The sequence below is a fragment of the Marmota marmota genome, unplaced genomic scaffold (genome assembly GCF_001458135.2).
Source record: "Marmota marmota marmota unplaced genomic scaffold, marMar, whole genome shotgun sequence".
Classification (NCBI taxonomy): domain Eukaryota; kingdom Metazoa; phylum Chordata; class Mammalia; order Rodentia; family Sciuridae; genus Marmota; species Marmota marmota.
In genome coordinates, this window is record NW_026000241.1 from 9,459,128 (window position 1) to 9,474,924 (window position 15,797).

Here is a 15,797-nt window from a genome sequence, read left to right on the forward strand (position 1 = left end):
CCCCCAAATGCAGGAAAACTTGGGAAGGCCTACCATCAGTTTTCTCTCATTCCTATGTTATTTAACTGCCTTTTTTTTTTTTTTTTTTTTGGTATTTGCTCTTTGGAGAAGTATGAAAGCAAATGAAAAGAGACAGCTTGAGTGGCCTCAGGCCTGTCTGCTCTGCTCTGGGCCTCAGCTTTTCCACCTGAGAATTGGGGTGGCACTAGGTGTCCTCTTGAGCTGCTCCCCTCCCAAGCTCCTGTTCTGTGACTGTGTGTATCCTGGGGTGGCGGAGTGGAGATATGGAAGCCAGTACTTGGAAAAGCAAGAGGAGGAGGTATTCAGCAGGGAAGAGTTTAGAAACAGGTCCCCAGCCAGGGTGGGAAGGAAGCAACGAGTGACAAGGCTGCCCAGGGAGGCAGCAGGTGCTGCAGGACATGTTCAGAGCAGGAGGCAACCCCCAGCAGCCCTCCAGCTGGGCAGCAGACAGGCACAAGGTGGGGACACAGGAGCTACATGGTGGAAACATCAACAGCTGCACCCGAGATGAGGGGACCTGACTCACTGGTGGTGGCCAGCATTTGGTGGAAACCAAATCTTGGAGGACACTGGCCTCTACCTGTGAGACGCTGGACCTCCTCCAGCATAGATAGGCTTTGTAAATTTGTAGCAAGTCATCTGCTTTTATGCCTGAGAAATCCTATTAGGTCAAAATGGCTACAGGGGGCCTTGGTATGAATCTGCTAAGCCAGCATCTGACACTTAGGGTCTTCCTCCTTCAGGAATCTGTCCCTGGTTCTTGACTTTCATGAAGGCATTCCCTCTTGTCTTTTTCTCCTGAAAGTACTCACTAATGATTTACAGGTCCCTTGGACATTTCCTAGCAAGTAGCCTTTGATTTCTTGGGTCCCTGCAAATGTCAGGGGTTGAACTGCTGTGGTTGGGTCCTACATAGCAGGGGAAACACAGCTGTGGATCCTGCTTTGGGGGAGCATGTGGTCTAGGGAAGATAAGACTCCAAAAAAGGGAAGTAAGGCACCATGGGGCCAAGGCTGTGATATATGTGTGCACTGGGGAGGAGGGGAGGAGGGGATGGCAGATGCCATCATGTTATAAGCACCTACAGCAAAGCCACCTGTCACCTCCCCCATATTCTTGGTGCCGTGCTGCTGCTGCAGATATACCAAGTGTCTGTCCTTGCATCTGTTCTTGTGCCCCAGAGATGAACCAATGCAGGTTTCTCCAATCATGGGCCAGCACTGAAGAGTCAGGAATCAGTGGTACTGGTCACATGGGCCTGTGGGGAAGTCCCTGCTGGTGTGGGAGTGGAGGGTGGCCTGTTCAAATTGATGCCCACCCTCCCCACACCCACCACCAGGACTGCCACCTGTGGTCCTCTTCCTGTCCTGGGGCCTCTGCAATCTAAGGATTCCCATGGAATCTGAGGTTGGCTATATGAACAAGACTGCAGATCTCAGCATGTGGGACCTTATATGCTGATTAGCTAATGCTATATTCTCATTTGTGACATTTCAGGGACACCACATCAAACTCCCTAACTCCTGAGGATACTGAGGACATGCCTGTGGGGCAGGATGCTGAAATCTGTTTGCTGAAATCTGGTGAACTGATGTAAGTGACTGACTACTGAGTGGACCCCCCACACCCCCCAGAAGGGCACTGCTCAAGGCTCTAACCCCACACCAGTGGGAGCTTCAGTTTAATTTTATTTCTTTCTCTCTTTTCTATTTATTTATTTATTGAGAAAAACAAAAAGTCTTTGCTAGCAAAGGAGAAATGCAAGGGACTCCTATCCCAGAGGCTGTGACTCTGACCATGAGCGGGAACAGGGGGCTTTTAAAGAGGTGATTCAAAGGCTATACTCCGTGTTCTCTGTCAGCTTGTTAATTTGAGAGATAATCATTTCTGTGATCTTGGGGCCATCACCCAAATCTGAACGCCTTTATTTCTGTGATGGGGTGTGCTCAAGGACAGATAACTCTGCCTGGGATGGAGAAGAAAGGTAATCCTGTTTCCCCTGAGATGGGGGGTGGAGATTAGGGTAGGGCAGGGAGAGGAAGAGAAAGAAACATGTTTGTTTTAAAAATAAGACACAGTGGCAGAGCAACAAAGGCTATATTCAAAGCAAAAAGTAGACCACTGTTAAATTTCCCTCTGTCAATTTCTACATTCCATTTCTATGGAAAAATGGGTAATGACATTTCCTGTTGGAAGAGGGTGAAGTTGGGGGAAATGATCCAAAATCCTTTATCTCTATCAGGTGGGGCATGGACAGTTAAGGGTATTCAGCATTAGGGCAATCCAGAAGTCCACAGTGTCAGATGGCAGGTGACTGGACAAGACCTATATAGGGCAGGGATCATGCTAAGACAACAATAAACAAGACAGCAAAGCATTACTTTTTTGTAAACAATTAGTATTTCAGCCAGTCTCTGTAAACTATAAAGATGGTGACTCATAATCATATCAGTGAAAAACAGATTCAGTTAATCTATGTAGGAGGTTAGGACGATTTGTAGGTCTATGAGATCAGGCTCAGATTGACTCAGGACAACCTTGTGACTCTAGAGTCCTTTGTGATCATTATTATTAGGCACTTCCACACAGGAACCCTTCCTTTATAGCTACTTACTTTCAGTAAGGTTGACACAAATGGACATCTTAAGCCACGTTTAAAAAAAAACTATGACGATGCTTTGACCATACTCTCCTAGCAGGTGTTTAGGACCAATTACTCAAAACCAACCTTGTTCCTACCTACTGAGTCAGCTGGGATTCTCCAGAGGTCACTCTTGGGAACATGTGTGAAGCCTCTTGGCTCCTTTAGCTTCCTTCTACCGGTGATGCCATCTGCCAAGATGGATCAGAGTCTTGCTGACCATATATAGCTTCTCTTGGAAGCCTCAGGGACATTTCCCTCTCCAATGACCCTCTTCTTTGCAACATGTGCATTGGTTGGCTTCTTGTTCTCTAGGATCCTCTCAATCTCTGGGATCAGCAGATCAGGTGACTCATGTTACAAGGCCCAGAGAGAGGTCCCTGTAGTTCTCTGGGTCAAAATGTTGGCTGTTTTTTCTTGGCCCTTTTACTTTATATCCTGTCTGTCCTATAGATGATGATGGCTTATTGTCTCAAATTAATTCCAATTCTGTTAGAAGTAGTACTTCTGGTGTGTACTTAACAGGCAACGTTATAAAGTTTTATAAGGAAAATAGGAAACAAACAGTAATGCATCTTTGCTGCCAATTTAGCCTCTACAAAGATCCATATATGTATCAACTCAATTCCATACAAGTTTTATTTTCCTTTGAAACTCTTTCACAAACCTAAATACCTTTTACAGTTTGAGGGTGAGGGAGTACTGGAGATTGAACTCAACCACTGAGCCACATCCCCAGCCCTATTTTGTATTTTATTTAGAGACAGGGTCTCACTGAGTTGCTTAGCACCTCACTTTTGCTGAAGCTGCCTCAGTCTCCTGAGCCTCTAGGATTATAGGTGTGTGCCACCATGTCCAGCTAAATACCTTTACCATTTACGCATTTACTTAAGTTTCCGATTATATCCCCTGTTTACTTTGAAATCACAGTAATCTTTACAACAAAAAAAGTCTATCTTTTGAACACAACTTTAAATAAGCTTAATTCTAACCTACTCTGTTCAGAGCCATCCTAACGTGGAGAAGAACAAGAGGCAGAGCCTTAACTTAGGTAAGGGTGGCCTCTTGACAAATCTTAAAAAGTGTTTCATTTCTGAATCTTGATCTTTGCTCCTTTTTAAAATATCATTTTACAAAGTTCCCATGTATTATCTCCTGAGTCTCTGAATATCAGTAATATAATACAGCATTATGTCTGAAACATAATCAAACAGAAAGGTTAAGGAGCTCTTTCCTTTTGTGGAAAAAGTGGCAGAATGTTTTCATGTTTCACATTGTCAACCTTTGAACAAATCAGGCTCTCTCCTCAATAACTTCCACAAGTATTTAAATTCCTATCCCAGTGTAAAGAGTAGCACAAAACTTTATCTATAACTTATAAAACATTAAATGACATAAATAAATACCAACCAATTTTGTTATTTCTATATAAATCTGAAGGGGACTATGCTACAGACAATTTTAGTTGGGAGAACACCAACTTGGTAAAGGGCCTTTCTAAGCTTACATTTAACTAAATTTAACTTTTAAAGTGAAATTTAAAATTTATAGTATATGGTAACAATAGTCATAGGTCTACATAGGTTAGCAGTACTAGCAAAAACATCAAAGGGTAGCCTTAGATCTGTGTACATTTAGGAAACAGTGTTAATGATCAGAAATAGATTTAGTCAAAGCAAACAGATCTTTACATAACACTCAGACAAGGCTCAGACAGATGTAGTCCTCAGATATATACATAGTCACATATATATATTTAGAGTGTCAACTAGATATATACATAGTCACATATATTTAGAGTATCAACTATATTGTTGTAACCTAAAATAAAAGGTATTTATTTGACCATTTACAAACTGGTCATTTAAAAGATTTGAAATCAGGTACAAACCCTAATTCCTCTAAGACTTAGTTTCCCTAAGTAATAAAACCTAACAGATATGAGAAAATTGTCTTCATAAGAGCAGATCAATGTTTCAGATTTTGCTTCATGTAAGTACATTAAACTTTAAATAATAATTGACTGTGATAATTATAGCCAATGTAATAATATACACAAACTTTTTGAGATTCACCTTCCATAAACCTGCAACTTACGTAGACATTCAACAACTTATTTATATCCTTATTTTTCTCCTCTCTTTCAACTTGGACTTTAGCACAAGAATATTAATTTACTATGCAAAATACTTTCTCATCTAGAAACATTTCTTTACCTTCTAATTTTCCATACTAAATATTTCCATACCTATAACTTTCTTATATCTCTTTTCTAGTTTGAGACCCTTTCTTAAATTCACATTCTAAAGCAATCCTTGTGAATATTATCTGTGCATTTTATGTACACAACAAATTTCATCCCAGGAGAGGGATCAGACAGTCTGGCAAAATCGAAAGCTGTGCTTTGGTCTTTTTTCTCCCAGGTGGCATTCAAGGGGTTGGAGCATAGAATATTTTCTGAGCCTGACCTCTCTCCCTCCTTATCATTATCACAATGCCATCGACTTTAAGTGAATTCTCCACTGTCAGTTGTACCCAGAGGCTCCTTTTGAGACTTTTGTTTATAGTAGACATATTGATATGCAATGGAAGAGGCCCTTCTCATCCTTTGCTTTAGGCTTCCTTGAAGATGCCTTTGCAGAAGCTGCTGACAAAAGATGGGTTGGCCTTTGTTTCTGTCATTTTCTTTTCTGGGTGCAGTTGCTTACCCTGCCAGTCTTCCCGTGCATTTAGTCTGATGGGAAACTATCATAGCAAGAATCACTCTGCCTAAGTGATGGGTACCCCCTGGCCAAATGGGGTGTACTGTCAAATCTTAAAAGGGGAGACTATTCCTGTCCCCAGATCATAGACTAACGGTGCTGGAACCTACAGCCACGGCCTTAGTGGCCAGCAGTCTCCACCCACCCACCCACCATGGGCAAAAGGGGCTAGAAGGCAGGACAGAGGCCAAGTTCTCTTTGCCCACTTTTCTACAGCCCAAACAGCTTTCCTAGGATTTTTTTTTTTTTTCTTTTTTCCAGCCCTAGGCTGATGTCCTTGACCCACAGGGATATGATCTGTGACTGCCTGGGACCAGGCTGAGACACAGAGCTAGAAGTGCTAGCACTGGACTTAAAGGATTTAAATCCATTTTTTTTAACTCTTTCTCCTGGTGTCCTGCTATCCTCATACACCAGAGGCAGTGACTTTTGGCACCTTCAAATTAGTTTCGGCCTATTCAGACTCCTTATCATGCAACTGCATAAATGCCTGATCTCTTCCATATACTTTACTTCTGAACAGACCAACTTCCACTGCAAGATTGTATAATAATCCAGAAAACTACTCAAAGGCCTGATTGTGTTATAGACAGGCTTATACCTATAGGTGGCCCAGTCAGCCAAGATCTCTCTTCCCAGGAAGAGAGTCTACTGGTGAGATCATTGTAGCATGGCCCATGTCTTAAAGGGCCAGTAACAGATACAAAAAACACGGAGACATGAGGGAGGATCACCGAAACCATGGCTGACAGATGAGAAAATTTAAAACAGAACTGCACATACAAATTTCTTCCACTTAATTAACCTCTGACAGACCAATTGCAAGATTGCACAAAAAAGAGACACAAAGACAGACAACCAGAGAGGATCCCCAAAACCATGGCCAACAGATGGGAACCTTTAAAATAGACCAGCCATGATCTTTCCCAAGAGACTACCTATAGATCAACACAGTATTGCCCATGTCTTAAAAGGGGCAGTAACAGAGACAAACAAAAACACAGACAGACAACCAGAGGGAATTCCGAAACCCAAGGCCAACAAACAAATGAGAACCTAGGTCAGACTGGAAGGAGCATATATCCCTTGGGTCTCAACTCCTTCTTAACCATGACTCCTACACCAGTGGAACCCACAGATGTCCCCCCACAAAGAGAACTCAGATGTGTAGAATTGAGGGTCTCAGCGTGCACACTGGGGGACTTCTTACCAGATGGCCAAGGATGTATCATGACTTTACAGAATTCCGTTTCCTTTTTCTCAAAGTGGACCACAGTAGAGCAACCTATACCCTTCAGAGACAGAAAGTAGGAATTCACCAAAGCAAAGGATCTTCAGCAGCTGCTGGGATGGTCCTTCAGTCCCTCCCTTTACTCACAGGAATGGCTCTTTCAGTGCCGCCTGAGGCGAACTCACCCTTCACCTAATTCTTGATGGCTCTTAACAGATTTGCCACCACCAACCATCCTCAGCATAGAAGTGGGGTCCCTTGCAGAAGGGACCCAAGAAAGCTGCTCTGGGATCCCTTCGTAGTTACCTAATTTGTTGCCAAAAGTTAGGTCCTTATGCCAATCCAGTAATGGTTTTGAGAAGAAGAAAAAAGAAGTTTTATTGCTTTGCTAGCCAAGGGTACTCGAGAAACACCAGGGACTCCTGTCTGAAAAGCTGTGATTCTCCATAATTGTGTGTGTGTGTGTGCGCGCGCGCATGCGCGCGCGCAAAGATTCATGTTGTATAGCATATAGTGCTTAGATTTTGACAAATAACACAGTGCAATCACCATTATGGTTAAGATACAGACTAGTTCTCTCACTCTGCAAGTTCCCTGTGCCCCTTTAGGGTCACTTCCCGCCCCATACCCATGTTCTTTATGGCAAACACATTCTCCAAACATTAATAAGTTTCTTTGGGAGTAACTTTGCAATGGGTATATGCAAGGCCTTAGTGACCTGTGTGTGTGTTCAGGGAAATTGAAACAAGGGGATGTTTTTTAAAGACAGAAGTAGGGGATTGCACAAGTTATCATGAAATCATAGCCCTTGGGTATAATGATCATTGACAAAGGTGAAGTCAATCCTAGGATGGACAGACATTTTTTGCAGAGGTATTTTCTGTGTAAGGTGGCAGTGGACTTTGGAAAAGATTCTGGCAGTGTCTTTTGTGATCTTGTTATCAGCCGTTAATATGAGATTCCCCTTCTTCACAGCCTTCTGGATTTATTTATGTATTCCTTTATGAATGGACAGAAGTGACTCCATTTTTGCTCAAATAATTTTCACCGTAGCCTTCCAGTCTTTTTTATGTGCATATATACTTACAGGGGTTTTTTGGCATAAATATTTGAAATCTTATTTTCAGAGCATTTTAAACTCTGTAGTTTAAAACATCATTTCTCCAGTCTTGAGTGCAAGGACTGCATAACAGTGAACAGACTCATTTATTTTTTTAAATTTTTTGTAGTTGTAGATGGACAGAATGCCTTTATTGTATTTGTTGTTTTGGTTTTTGTTTGTTTGTTTGTTTGTTTTGTTTTGTTTTGTTTTTTAATGTGGTGCTGAGGATCGAATTCTGTGCCTCACACATGTTAGGCAAGCACTCTGCCACCGAGCTACACTCCCCAGCCCAAGACTTAGTCATTTATTGCCTAATATTAATTCATTATTACATGCCGGGTGCTGTGAGTACATCTGTGTACAGACAGTCAAAGACCCCTGCCCCTGTGGTGTTTGTATTTCACCAGAAATTGACAGATAGTAAATGGTAAAAATAAGAAAATATTATATTTTATATTACAAGGTCATGCTTGCAACGGAAAAAAAAATGAACAGAGAATAAAATAAAAGAGAAAGAAATCTGAGATCTTACATAGAGGGAAACTAAGAAGATAAGACTTGAAATAAGTCCAATGTCCTCTCCAAGGGAACAGCATTTCCCATGGAGGGAGCGGTCCATGTGAAGCCCCAAGATGGTGACACCTAGCATGATCAGGGTGCCCAGAAAGGGCCAGTGCAGCTGGTGCAGAGAACGTGAGGGAGGTGGAATCAGAAAGGGAACAGAGGTCCATGTCATGTAGGACCTTGCCAGCCTTTGTAAAGGCTTTGGCTTCTAATATAAGAGAAACAGGAGCCCAACAATTAGCTTTAGAGCAGAAGAGTGACTTATTCTAATTTATGTTTGAAAAGGAATCAATCTTTGCCATGTGAAAAGCAGAGTCTGGAGGCCTGTTAGGAGGGTGCTGGAGAAATCCAGATCCCTGGACCAGGTGGTGGCAGAAGGCAGAGACAAGGTCAGGTTCTGGATCTATTCTGAAGACACAGTCTCCTGAAGGATTAGATGTGGTCATTAGAAAACAGATAACACATCCAGCCAATTCTCAGGTGATCCTCAGAACATTCTTGAACAAAGACTGTCTTGAATCATGGGACAGACCAACATGAAGAATTAAATAGCTGCTCACAATCTGCTGGTGTTGGGAGAGTAGGAAAAGTCTGCTTCATCCTTTCTGGAGAGCACCTTGGCTGCAAGATGTACCCACAGCTCAAGTATTCTGTATTCCCTTTGACCCAGTAAGCCTATGTCAGGGAATTTATTCCAAGAAATAATGATTAGACATGCAGAGGTAAAGCTACCAGAATGTTTCTTCATGCTACTCACAACAATGTCAATGAGAAGCAGTTAAAGAGGACGTGGGCTTTCATGAATAGTGATGAATTTTGCCAAGTGATTTGTGTGTCTCAGTTGACATGGTCCTAGGCTCTTTCTTCCTTTGCTGGCTAATAATGAGGAATTACACTGATGGATTTTCAAACACTGAACCAATCTTGCTTACCTGAGTGAAATCCCACTTGGCCACGGTGTATAATTCTTTTCATGTCCTGCTGGATTCAACAAGCTACCCAAAGGCAGTTTTGCCAGATACAGAATTTACAGTTAATAGTACTTTTCTTTCAGCACTTGAAAATGTGGTGCCCCTCCTTTGGCTTCAGTGAAGCTGAGAAATGTCCTGTCAATCAAATTGGTGTCCCCCCCCCCCCGCAAAGATAACACACTTTTTTCTCTGGCTGCTCCTAAGATTTTTTTAGAAGTTTAAATGGGATAGGTTTGAGCCTGAATTTCTTTTGTGTTTTTCCTACTGGGCTATGTTTAGTCCTTAAATCTTTTTTGTCTTTGACCAAATTTGAGAAGATTGTAGGCAGCACTTCCTTGAATATGTTCAAATGTCCAGTCTCTTCCTCTCCATTTGGAACTCCAGCAATACGAATAGTAGATCGTTTGTTATGGTCTCGCAGGTCCTTGAAGCTCTGAGGTTTTTTGTTTGCTTGTTTCCTCGTCTCTTTTCTCTGTGTTGTTCAGATCTAGCAGCTTCTCTTTTTTATCTTCCATTTCTTTAGTATAATTTTTTTCATTATTTCAAGAATATTTAGATTGTTATGGAGGCATTTTGATAACAGCTACTTAAAAAATCTTGTCAAAAGGTTAGGAAATAATGAGAATACACAGAACCCAAAAATCCTATCCTTACAGAGAATAGTATAAAATGAATACAAAGAGCAACCCAGCTGAGACCTGTGAATAAAATACAAGTAGAAGATGCTACCCTGGAATTTATTTATTTATTTATTTTTGCCTCTTTCTCTTGTACCCACATTGTAAGAGACTCTGAAAGGTTGGGTTATCTCCAAACACAATGAAGTTGTTGGTACCTTTGGTGCATGTAAGCTAGGATTCCTGCAGTCATTCAGTAGAATTGACACTTTTATTTGATTCTGGTAGACAGTGGGCTTCTTAAGATTGGATTTGGGACTGGGGCTATAGCTCAGTGGTAGAGCACTTGCCTAGCATGTGTGAGGCACTGGGTTCAATTCTCAACACCACATAGAACGAAAGAAGGAAGGAAGGAGGGAGGGAGAGAGGAAAGGGTCATGAACAACTAAAAAAAATTTTAAGAAAAAAAAAAGGTTGGATTTGAGAATAGATGGAAACAAATCCTTGGTTTGTCTTTATCGGCACCTCCTTTGAAGAGATGGAATATTGTCCTTCTTGCAAAGTAGATGGTGTCTAGAAAGAGACAAGACCCAGTCCAGCTGGTACCAAGGAGAGTTCTGGAACATGAGATTAGAAGGTGACCCAGCACCAATGGGGTGTGCTTTTTACTTAGTAATGTGGTAGGATTTCCACATTCTGAGAAAAGGCTCCTTCCCAAAATGGCTCCTTCCCCATACACATACATTCTCTCTTAGATTCTTGAAAATGTAAATATTGCACAACCGCTTTATTAGAAATAAGCTTAAATTAATACATGGAGAAGTATTATATTGATTAAATTCTCACAATGGTGAGTAATTAGAGCTGTTCTTTACAGCATTTGGTTTTATTAATCATTGGTTTCTCTTCTCCTTGGCATAGCTTTGGAGAGTTATTCCATTTATCTCCAGGGCTTTGGAGGCAGCTTGATCTCTCAGGGTCATTACTTGCTATGCACTCTTAGACAAGTTGCCTAGCCTGTCTGAGCTTTAACTTTATTACCTGTGTTAAAGGGATCCGTCATTTATTTTCTCCACAGAATGCAGTCTGGTATAATAGAAAAATAATGGCTTTGGATCCGACCTGTGTGAACCCAACTTAAGTTTCTTAATATTTATAAACCTTAGTTTCCTCATTTGTAAAATGGGAACAAACATGCCTTTCCCTCTTTGTCATTGTGATAACACCTGAGGTGAGGTCAAGGGGCAGAGGGCGGGGCCCGACTTCACAATGGAGGAAATGAGGCTTGGAGAGTGAGTGACTTGCTGAAGGGCACATCACTGTAAGTGGACTTCTGCCCAGAAGGCCCATCTCCATGATCCTGCACTAACCTTGAGCCTCTGGAGCAGCCCTGTGCAAGAGTGGGGCCCACCCAGCCTGGGAGGCCTCAAAGCTGGAGGAGCAGGAGATTCCCTGATCATGTCAAGGTCATCTTCTGATGTGGTCCCTCGCCAGCCATAAGATGAGGAAGAGCTCTGCAACAGATCTGAAGTGAGCCAGCCCCTCAGCTCCTCACCCAGGTCACAGAGTCCTGCAGAGGGCCCCAAAGCAGAACAGCTCCCTCAGCAAGCCCGCCCCACTCCTGGGAGAGGCTCCCCCAGCCAGTACGAGGCAGAACCAGGGGCACAGCCTCAGCAATCTCCAAGCCCTCCAACCATCCGACCAGATGGGATACTGGTGTGGGACAGGAGGGCAGGTGCCCACGTGCATTCCTACAGGGGCCCTCCTCCGAGAGGAGGGACTGAGGGAGCGGGGAGGCATGCACTACTGAGGTGAAACCAGGAGCCAGGGAGGTGGAACGAGAAAGGGCAGAGAGGCAGTGGACAGCCGGGCAGCAGGCAGCTTCAAGAAGGTGATGGAAAACAGACCTCGTCACTCACACACTGTCCATGAGTGGCACAGAGAAGGTCATGTGTTCTCTCCGCTTCACATGGGCAAGGACTGTCATCTGTATATTTTGGTGCTATGACCCAAGTGCCTGAAACTGTGCCAGGAGTGTAGTGAGCACTCAGGGAAAGCTGTGCATCCCATAATTTTCAAGGGTACCGAAGGCTTGTCCATCTCTGAGCCACAGATATCCTGGCCAGTGGACACAAACACTTTGCCAGTGGATCAGGTCCATCTCTGCATTTTTATTTCAGGATCAAATTACCACTCACAGTGGAAGAGATTGCCAACTTTGGAGAGGGTAACAGGGAGCTGTTTGTGAGATCCAGTACCTACAGCCTGATCCCCATCACTGTGACCGAGGCAGGCCTCACCATCAGTTGGGTCTTCTCCTCTGATCCCAAGAGCATCTCCTTCAGCGTGGTCTTCCGAGAGGCAGAGGACACACCACTGGACCAGTGCAAGGTAGGCTGGGCTCCTGCCTGGGGGCCTCATGTACATACCAACATGCCAGGGCAGCCCTCTCCCAGAGAAGGCTCTGCTCTCTTTGAGCAGGCCTTATCCGGAATGTTCTAGGTTATGTCATACAGAGCAGGCAAAGCACCTGGGGCTTATCCAGCTTGGGGAAGAAAAGACCCAGAAGCTCAGAAGAATGCTCTTCAAATGTCTCAGGGTCACTCCTATGCCTGACAGATCCATTTTGACCTTAGGATAAATCAGTAGGTGAAACTTAGGGAGAACACAGATGTAGGACACAATTTTTTTAAAAAAAAAAAATATTTTTTAGTTATAGATGGTCACAATACCTTTATTTTATTTATTTTTTTATGCAGTGCTGAGGATCGAACCCAGTGCCTCACACATGCTAGGCAAGAGCTCTGCCACTGAGCCACGACCCCAGCCCCTCCCTATAGGACTCAGTTTGGAGGATGATTTTCTCACAGACTTGTGCAAAAGCAGGAATGGGTCACCTTGGAAGGTGTGAACTCTCTGCTCTGGTTATTAGCATAGGGTATTCTGCATCTCATCTGCTAGGATAGCAGTAAAGACAGCCCCGGTTTATCACTTGGAGGTGGGGCTAAGAATTGGTGACACATGCCAGTTCATGAACTCCTACACATTCTAGGCAGGGAATGTTGACACTGTAGGGACTGTGGTCCTCACCTTGGGCGGCAATGTTAGAAACATCTGGAGAACTAAAACCCTGAGGCCATATCACTAAATCAGAATCTCCCAGCCTTTCCTGTGGGATTCCAGTAAAGAGCTCAGGTTGAGAACCACTGGTACAGATAAAGGGGCTGGAGCCACAGCAGAAAGGATGGGTAGAATCCAGAGCACAGGGGCAGAGGGCATCGGGGCTCCAGGAATGGCTGATCCAGTATGGGGTGAGGAAGAGAGAATCCCACACCTGGGGTCTGAATCCCACTGCAGCTCTGCAGAGGGAAGGCATGGAGGGTAGCGGAGGGTCATGGGAGGGATGGTGGAGCAGTCAGCTGCTCTGGACCAGGGCAGAAAGCTGATGTCTATATTTTGCAAAAACAGCAAGGATCAAGATGGGGACGAGCAGCTTGAAGTCACATGACGCCATAACTCTGTGAAGTCTCTGCAATAATGTCCCTTGAGTATCTGGTTCCCTGAGCACCGAGGGGCTCTGTGAGGATGAGGAAGGCAGAGAGCAGAGAAGCAGGCTGGGGCACAGTGGGGTACACAACCACCTCTGTTCTGGTTCCAGTGTCTACAGAGGGGTGAACGTCTGCTCTTCGCCGTCTCTGCTGTGTTGGAGTCTCCTCGTTGTGGAATTGCTTGGCCCTTTCCATTCTCTACAAACTCATGGATTTTTTTAATACTATTTTCTTAGTTGTAGATGGACACAATGCCTTTATTTATTTTTATGAGGTGCTGAGGATCAAACCCAGTGCCTCACACATGCTAGGCAAGCACTCTACCACTGAGCCACAACCCCAGCCCCAAACTCACTCTTAAAATGTAATTCCACCCCCTCAAGATAGCCTTGTTTACTGGGATCTTGTGTTCCTTCTTTAAACTGCTCTGTCCCTCACTTCCTCTGGGGCTTACAGCCAGTGCCACAGCCTTGCTTTGGGGCTCTTCCTCCCTGAGCAGAGGGCACCTCCACTTGGAGGGCTACTCCTGGCACCTTGGCCTCTGGCTTTTCCATACAACCCCAGATTCAGCACTGCTAAGAGTCCAGTCTCTCCAGGGCCATAGTGGATCGATAGCAGTGTGGCCGGTGTGCCTATCAGCTTCTCATGAAGGACCTACACCTGTCAAGGGCTTACCAAAGTGTCTTCACTGCCCACCAGGCGCCACCCAGGCTAGACCCTGAGGAATGTCAGCAGGGAGGATCAGGTGGCAGATCAGGTGTCTAGACCTTGGCTGTCCCACCTGCCCCCACATGACTGAGCCATAGGCCTCTCCCCTGCTCATTCACTTACCCACCAAGTCCTCCTGTCCCTGGGCAGTGAGCTTGAGCTCTGGGTGGCCTTCCTGGGGTTCTGGCAACCACTCTTTCCCCACAGTGGACACCAGGGGGCAGAAGAGCTCATATACTAGTGCTCAGGTACTTCTGGACTTCACAGGCTCACTGTCACCAGCCAGCCATGGAATGGCTGTGATCTCTGCCAGAGGTCCCCCTGAAAAGTGTTATCCCAGAGCAGCCTTTTCCAGGCATGCACGCTTGGTATCTATCCCAGGGACTCCCTGTGTGCCCCCTTCACTAGTCTTGTCCTTATGGGAAATGACAGGGACTGTGCAGATTGCAGTACTCAATTGCACAGGTGTGAAGACAAGGAACTGCACTAGGTGCTTGGAATCTATAGACAAGCAGTTATTGAGCTTCTACTGTATACTAAGCTCTAGGGCCCATTGGGGATAAAAGCTGAAGGGACAGCATGAGATCTGCCCTCGGAGCTCACAGTGCCGGGGGAGAGAAGGCCTGGAAAATAATACCTGTGATTCCAGGTGGAGTGTCATGATGGAGGTCAATGGGTGCAGAGGGTGCAGCTGGAAGGGAACCTATCCCAGCCTCAAGAATGATGACCAGGGGGTTGTGGCTCAGTGGTAGAGCACTTGCCTAGCATGTGTGAGGCACTGGGTTCGATTCTTAGCACCACCTATAAAAATAAATGAATAAAATAAAGGTCCATCAACAACCCCCCCCCCAAAAAAAAAAAAGGAATGATGACCAGGGAGTGATACCCCTGGGCTGATGTGGAAGGCCACACTGGAAGAAACCAGGAGCAGCAGTTATAAGGCAAGGTGAGAGAGGGTGAGGAGCGTAAGAGGAGAGTGCAGGTGAACGGAGCCTCACAGGACAGACATCCCCAGTGGCACCCATAGACACGCCCTACCCTGTGCCACCCTCTCTCCCGAGCAGCCTTCTCCATTAAGGTCATGACCCCTGATAAAAGAAACAGTGAACCAAGGACTTGAGGCCCCCAGTGTGCAGACCATTGGCCTGAAGCCTGGGACAAAGCAGAGAACAGGACCCAGGCCCTGGCCTTTCTCTAGGCAGAGGACCCATCTTTGGCCGGAAAGCTTGATGGCAAGCTTAGGGCCTCAGAGGGAGGCAGAGGGGAAGCTGGGACTGAAGAAAAGAAACAAGCCCTGTCAATCGAGACATAATTCACGTACCATGTAATTCACCACGTGAAGTACACCATGCAGTGGGTTCGGTGTATTCAGAGTTGTGCAGCCCTCACTCCTCTCTACCTTGCATCATTTTTGTCATCCCAAAAAGACATCCTGTGCCATTAACAGTCACTTCCCATCCTCCATCTACCACTACTCTCTACTCTATGAATGTGCTGATTCCAGACACACTGTGTGAATGGAATCACGCAGTACCTGCTTTTTGTGATCATCTTCTTTCACTTAGTGTAGAGCCCTTGCTTTGTACCAGGGCCCCAGGGCACTGGAGCCCACCAAGAGATGGAGAAAACAAC

The 15,797-nt window shown here is 44.8% G+C and overlaps 1 protein-coding gene across 3 annotated transcripts in view; it reads left to right on the top strand.

The window, feature by feature from the left end:
- Positions 1-15,797, top strand: part of Fyco1 (FYVE and coiled-coil domain autophagy adaptor 1) — a 76,905-nt gene that overhangs the window by 52,760 nt on the left and 8,348 nt on the right. For all 3 annotated transcript variants that reach the window (XM_015489374.2, XM_048794982.1, XM_048794983.1), the window contains 2 exons: positions 1,519-1,614; positions 12,090-12,300. In XM_015489374.2, the coding sequence (XP_015344860.1) occupies positions 1,519-1,614; positions 12,090-12,300 (307 nt within the window). The remainder of the gene's footprint in view (positions 1-1,518; positions 1,615-12,089; positions 12,301-15,797) is intronic.